At 60.0% G+C, this 7,143-nt stretch overlaps 1 protein-coding gene across 1 annotated transcript; it reads left to right on the forward strand.

Moving 5' to 3' along the window:
• Positions 1-490: 490 nt before the first annotated feature.
• AURANDRAFT_67737 (hypothetical protein) lies at positions 491-6,770 on the forward strand (the record flags this gene model as incomplete). Its single annotated transcript, XM_009043280.1, has 5 exons — positions 491-529; positions 1,309-1,821; positions 4,522-4,577; positions 6,084-6,338; positions 6,473-6,770. 5 exons carry the CDS (start codon positions 491-493, stop codon positions 6,768-6,770), a joined length of 1,161 nt encoding a protein of 386 aa, XP_009041528.1.
• Between the last annotated feature and the right edge of the window lie 373 nt (positions 6,771-7,143).

Below are 7,143 nucleotides of genomic sequence, written 5' to 3' on the forward strand. Positions count from 1 at the left end.
ACCGCTGCCGAAATCGGACGGCATCGTAGCCGTTATCAGACAGCACTTCCATGAGGCGTCGCTCGAGTCCAGGTGTGGTCCGGGCAAGCATCACCAGCACACGCACGTGATCCGCCGCGAAACGCTGCGCCAACGCTGGGAGAGAGGTGATGCTCGATAGATCCAAGAAGCGAAGCAAAACCCCAATGATGCCGGGGCTGCCCCAGAGCACCTGGAGGTCGCAGAGGGTCGTACGAATAGGGGTTCTATTAGCTATCATCATTTGATCGATAGTATCACTATTTATATTATCCGGAATGGCATGCTGGAACCAATACCCGCGGATATGCATGATGGAATCAAGATCTCCATACGCATGCTGGAACCAATATGCCTATAAGCAAGATGGAACCAATACCTAATATATTATTATCCGGAATGGCATGCTGGAACCAATACCCGCGGATATGCATGATGGAATCAAGATCTCCATACGCATGATGGAACCAATATGCCTATAAGCAAGATGGAACCAATACCTAATATATTAGTATCCGGAATGGCATGCTGGAACCAATACCCGCGGATATGCATGATGGAATCAATATCTCCATACGCATGCTGGAACCAATATGCCTATAAGCAAGATGGAACCAATACCTAATATATATTATCCGGAATGGCATGCTGGAACCAATACCCGCGGATATGCATGATGGAATCAATATCTCCATACGCATGCTGGAACCAATATGCCTATAAGCAAGATGGAACCAATACCTAATATATATTATCCGGAATGGCATGCTGGAACCAATACTGGCATGAGTAGACCATGCCGCTCCCTTACCCCCGCCTGAGGTCATAACTTCCCCCCGGGCGGCGGGGCACAGAGAGGCATGCGAGGAGCTGCTCCCGGAGCGCCTCGTTGGAAATCGCCTCCTGGGACCCCGCGCCGTGCGCCATGGCTTCGCCACGTGATACGCAGTCGGGCGCACCAGGTGCGCAAAATTCTCGCGGCCCATGGGCGACGTTCGGGGCGCGCGACGACGCGCGGCGCGGACCCCACCTCGTGCGCTTCGTAGGCAGTGTTCCGGCCGCCGACGCTGGAGGCGAGGGGCGGGCCCGCGGCGACCATGTCGTGGGCGGCCCCGAGCCCGCTCCAGGCGCGTCGGCGCGCCCCGGTGACGGCGAGGGAGCCGCGACCGTCGCCGCGGAAACGCTTCTGCCTCCGCTCCCGGACCCGCGCGCGCGGCAGGAGCCGGATTTTCGCCTCGTTTTGACGCCCCAGACCCTCGTCGCGGACTCGTCCCCGCGGCCCCCGCCGAGCCGGCGCGCGGCGATCCGCCGGTCCGCGCGGGGCCGCCGCCGCCGCTCGCGCTCCGCGACGTGCCGCGAGGCCTCGCGGACGCGCTGAAGCCGCACCAGCGCGAGGGCGTCGCGTTCGTGCTCGCGCGGCCCGCGGCGATCCTCGGCGACGCGCCGGGCATGGGCAAGACGGCGCAGGCCATCGCGGTCATCGCCGCGGTGCTCGGCGGCGGCGGCGCCGCGGCGACGCGGGTCCTGGTCGTCGCGCCGGCCACCGTCGTGCCCGTCTGGCTCGCCGAGTTCCGCAAGTTCCTCGGCACCGAGGCCCCGGCCATCGTCACCGCCGACGGCGACTCCCGCGCGCTGTCCGTCGCGGAGGTCCTGCGGCGGCTGGCGACGACGTCGGCGCCGCTCGTCGCGGTCATCAGCTACGAGGCCATGGTGCGGCACGCGAACGCCTTCACGGCCATGCTCGACCTCCTCGTCTTCGACGAGGCCCACAGGCTCAAGAACCCCGGCACGAAGCAGTCCACCGTCGCGTCCAGCCTTCGGCGCCGCCGCCTGCTCCTGCTTCTGGACGGTCTTTGGCACAGCTCGCTCGCACGAGGTGAAGAAAATAGACGTTAATCCCCCGCCTCGCGCGCCTCGGCGTCGGCGCGGAGCCGGGCGTCGTCGTCGTCGAGTCGGACTCGCTGACCTCGTCGTCGGAGTAACAGGGAGGGGACGGACTCGTCGCCGTCCGCGGAGAGGTCGACGTCGTCCGGGAGCGCCGGCACGGCGAGCTCGACGGGCTCGTCGGCCTCGTGGAGGCCGGCCTGCGTGAGGAGCTCCGTGGCCGCGACGAAGGCCCGCTCGAGCCGCCGCCCGACGCGAACTTCCGCGCGGAGTCCCGCTCGTTCCCCGCCGGCGTGCCGCCGCCGATCGAGCTCCGCGGCGGCGTGCCCGGCGTGGCGACGACGCGCGGCGCGCCGAGGAGCCCGTTGACGTCCAGGAGGGCCGCGCCGCCGCCCGAGGGCTCCGCCGAATCCCGCCCGGCGGGTGTTCCGCGCGGAGCCGCTGCACCTAGGCGAACACGGTCATGAGCAAACGGTCCCAGCCCCGACAAGGGCTTTCCCCGCGCCCCGTGAAGCGGTCCCCGCCCCTCTACTACCCCCCTGAACCCCCGAGTTCGACGATTTCCCCGAGAGCGCGCGATTCGCACGATTTCCTTCCAAACCCAAACTTCCGCAACTTTCCGCAACTCACGGCCCGGCGCCCCCGGGGGCGACCGTCCATGCGCGGCCCCGAGCCGAGTATCGCGTCCGGGAAACACCGGGAAACCGGTTCGCGGGCCGCGCCCAGCCCGACCGAAGCGCCGGAAGCGGAAAACCGTCGGCCCGCGCCGTCTTCGTCGGACGCCGCCGCCGCACCGGTGCCCAAGGCATTGTCGCCCACGCCCGTCTCGCTCCCGCCGAGCAAATTTGCATCCGAGGGCCGCGCGGCGGCCAACGCGCTGCAACTCGCGTCGCTTTTACTGGAGAGGCCCCCCATTGGCTCGAGCGTAGCCTAAGCTATCCTAGTAGCTTCTCGCACGTCTCTCTCCGCCAGGGGAGGGGCGTGGTCTACTCAGGTCAGGAACCAATACCCGCGGATATGCATGATGGAATCAAGATCTCCATACGCATGCTGGAACCAATATCTCTATAAGCAAGATGGAACCAATGTCCAGAAAGCAAGATGGAACCAATACACTAGTGCAATACCAGCGGATATGTATGATGGAACCAATACATTTATGGAAACAACATTGTCGAATATGTATGATGGAACCAATACTTAATATTGCATAAAGCGAGATGGAACCAACACGCTCGGATATGCATGATGGAATCAATATCCTCATATGTATGATGGAACCAATATCGAGAGAGCGATGGAACCGTACCATGTCATGAACTTAGACTTCATGCATATTCATGAATAACGATTGGTTCCATCATAGCATTTCATACCCTACTTGTTTCCATCATAGTATATATACACCCTTATTGGTTCCAACATAGCAATTTCCCTAAAAACTATTACCGGGAAAGACGGGCGATAATGGCTAAAAGTTGTGGCGAACCTGATTCCCAACCTGGGCGCCAGCGCTCCCGAAGCGCTTGCAGCTCTGGGATTGGAAACGAAATGCAGCTGATCGTCTTGTTGCTTATTTGTGTCGTTACCGATTCTAAATTGACGTATGACATTGGAATGAATACCGGTGGTGACACGGATCACATGTTGTCACGTGGATTTCGCGTTGTAGCAGTCGAAGCCAACCCAATTCTTTCTGCAAGTATGAAACATCCAAATTTAACCGTCATAAATAAGGGGATCGACGCATCAAATGGCGAGATGATGGTGTTTTGGATGAACACGCATGACGTATTTTCATCTTTCATTAAAGAGCTCGGCTGTCGTACTGGATCAATCGATTGGGTGTGTGAATACTGCGAGTGTACTCCACTCAACATAACCACAATAACATGTGACTCAATAGTACAACAGTATGGAAAAGCCCACTACATGAAAATAGACATTGAGGGGCGGGACCGTGCGTGTCTTTCAAGTCTACAAAAGATACATATGAACGATCGTCCTGACATTGTAAGTGTAGAGACGCGCAGGACTGACGAATGGAAAGATCTTCTGTTGAGTCTGGGCTATTGCGCAGTAAAGTTGGTCGATCAGTCTCCTTTTAATAATAATGGGAAACAGTGGAGTGGTCCGTTTGGTCATAGAGCCAAACATTTGGATGGTACCATGCGATGGAGAAGGACTGAGCACGCAAGTTTCACGTGTCCAGACAATACTTGGTGTGATCTTCATGCAAAGCTCTGTAAACGAGATCCTGACGGCAACTACGTTGCGTGAATGAGCTCTGCGGTTGTTAGATGCAAGTTTGTTGTTCGCGAGATAGATCAGGGAGAATCTAGATAAATCGTGGAACAACATCCACAGCCTCGCTGCGGCAGGCTCTTCCATACACTGGAACAGCATTGTGACTGATCCCCATTAGGAAGTCATGCTCGACGGTCATGATAAGAGACGAGGAGAGCCACCTGCTCCCGCAACGCCCGACGCGTCCCGCGACGAATTTCCCTCTCCCTCGTGTGGGAAAACGCGACGGCGTCACTCAAAAAATTAAGCCGCAGCACCGGCCCCGGTCTAGCTTCGATAGTTCACCCTCGGACAGCAGGGCGGCCCCACTAGGCTGCCTCCCTGTCCCTGAGTTTACTATCTCGGTACCGGAAACATACTGTATTCCTGTAAATGCAATTCTCTTCATCCATGGCCGCACCCCACCTCCCCAGGTGGAGCCCTGGCCGACCGGTGATCAATATCAAAGAAGGGGGGGCTTGTCCAGGGGGGTTCGTGGGGTACCTTGGCGGCCGAGCCAGGTGGCGGCCGGAGGCCGCCCCCTAGCTGTCGCGGCGGAGGTTGGTCGTGAGGGTGGCGAGGGCGGCGCGGTCCGCGAGGCGGCGCGCGTCGTCTTCGAGTCGGTGGGAGAGGGCGCGGGCCTTGGACTTCCAGGTGCCGTCGGCGAACTTGAGGCCGGAGCGCGCGCGGTACTTCGCGGCGGTGGTGCCCCACTCGCGGTGGAGCTCGTTGCTGAGCAGGGCTTTCGCCTGGTCGGGGCACGCGCAGCCCATGGGGATCCAGCGCGACTCGGTGTCGGCCCTGCGGCAGCAGCTCGACGTCATCGACCCGCGCTTCTTCGCGTGCGCAGCCTTGGAGAGCCTGGAGTTCTCCGCGTCGCTCACGTCCTTCGTTCATCCGAGTATAATATTAATAAGGATCAAAACCGAAGGGCTTCTCACCAAGAGACCTTAATAATGGACCTCACTTCAAAACAAAATATCAAAAGGGACCTCACCGTCCACCATTTTTTACCATCATTACCTGGAATTTAATGTCCCATCATACCGACGCTTCTTCCCATAATTAATACCAAGACGGACCTCACCTTCAAATTTTTTGTTTGTTTTTTCTTAGAGAAGGAGCGTGGTAGCGCACCACGCGCGTGGGACCCCGCTTACATGGGGCGACACTCTCGTGGCCTGAGCTGCCTACTCTTCGTCGGAGTCGGGGTAAAGGCCACTGGGCTTGAATTTGAAGTAGTCCTCGAGTGACCTCGAGCTACAGGGTGGTGAACTGATTAAATCCTACTTGGGCGTACTCGGGGAGGTGTCGGGCGACTTCCCCTTGGCCCCCGGCGAGTTCCTGGCACCGACTTTCTGGGCCGGTCGGTCGCCGCCGCCGCCGCCGCCGCCGCCGCCGCCGCCGCCGCCGCCGCCGCCGTCGCCGCCGCCGTCGTCGTCGTCGTCGTCGCGCGCGCGGGGGAGATTAGAACCCAAGTCAGCCGCAGGGCGACCACAGAGAGGCGATGAGTTGCCCCATATCAGCTGTCACGATATGTAAACCTGGAGCTGCAGAAATCGAGTGGGGCGCGCCCCACAGTCGCAGTGATCGAAAATCTCGTCGCAGGACGCCGCCAGCAGGATTTTTTGCGCTCCCGCCTCGTCGTCGCTAGCGCACGCGCGATTCGTGCACCACTTAGCGCGAAACGGCACGGCGCCGGCGCATCACATCATCGATAGCGTTATCCGTCGGTCGAAACGAGGGGTCCGTCTCGAGCGGGAAATAAATCTCTAAATAAATGCAAATAAATATGAACGGGCATGATATAAGATTTTTTATGATTTTCTCCGATGACGTTGGCTCAGAATGATTCAATACTGCAACAATTTGAATTTTGATTTAATGTCTCAAAGGCGACTTTGTTCGAAGACGACTTTCATGGCGCAGAGAGGACAAAAGCGGGCTGCGGACGACGACGGCGAGGCGGCCTTCCTAGCCGACCTCGATGGCCTCTTCGAGCCCGACGAGCCCACGGCGCTCGTCGACGCCAAGAAGCAGAAGGGCCGCCCCTTGGGGAGCGTCTCCGGGCCGAGCTCCCGCCCCACGCTCTTCCTCAAGGCCTGCGTGGACGCCAAGGCCGGCAAGGCGTGGCTCATGGTGCGCTACAAGTACCGGCAGATTGGGAACAACAAGACGCGCGCCGTGCTCCGTTGCACGGCGCACCAGACCTCCGAGGGTGGACCGCGCGTCGCTCCGCGTCCAGCGCGCGCGCGCGCCGCGCGCATGACCCCCAACCCCCCAGGTGCTCGCACGAGATCCACAAGGTCTACAACGGCGGCGCGCCGACGTTCTGGGCCTTCGACGAGGGCCCCAAGTCCCGGCACGCGATCGACGCGTTGCCGCTGCGCGGCGCCGACGAACCGGGCATCGCGCACGTGTATCTGCGCCCCATCGAGCTGAGGATCGAGGCGGGGCAGAAGGCGTCCAAGATCCACGGCGACCTCATCGTCGATGCGGGCCAGGACGCGGCCCGGAAGGCGGCCCTGCCTGACCTCGCTTCGACAACCCGAAGTATAAGGCCGGAAGTTAGATTTTTTTAATCGTTTGCTCCCGGCAAACCAATTGTCCGAGTCCAAGAGTTAGATTCTCGTGCAGGTGAAGCATGTATTTGGATATGCAACGTCCGAAGCGCGCGCTCCGCGCGAGTATGATCATTTGAGCGGTGCTCATGGCCCTGCAGCGCCGCCGGAACGCGGAACTGTGCAACGATCCCAGTGACTTCGAGGTCCGCATGGACGAGGGTGAGGCACATGCGAAGACGCGACGCTCATACGACCGCGTGGCGACTGGAACGGGGAGGTAGAGTGGGTGGGAAGGGACGCGCTGCCCCCTCGCGACCCCTCTAAGATGGTTTTCGAGCCATCGCAGCAGCGGAGATCGTTCGTCATCGACCCCGTCGCGTCCAAGGCGGCG

This window comes from Aureococcus anophagefferens (assembly GCF_000186865.1).
Source record: "Aureococcus anophagefferens unplaced genomic scaffold AURANscaffold_49, whole genome shotgun sequence".
NCBI lineage: Eukaryota > Pelagophyceae > Pelagomonadales > Pelagomonadaceae > Aureococcus > Aureococcus anophagefferens.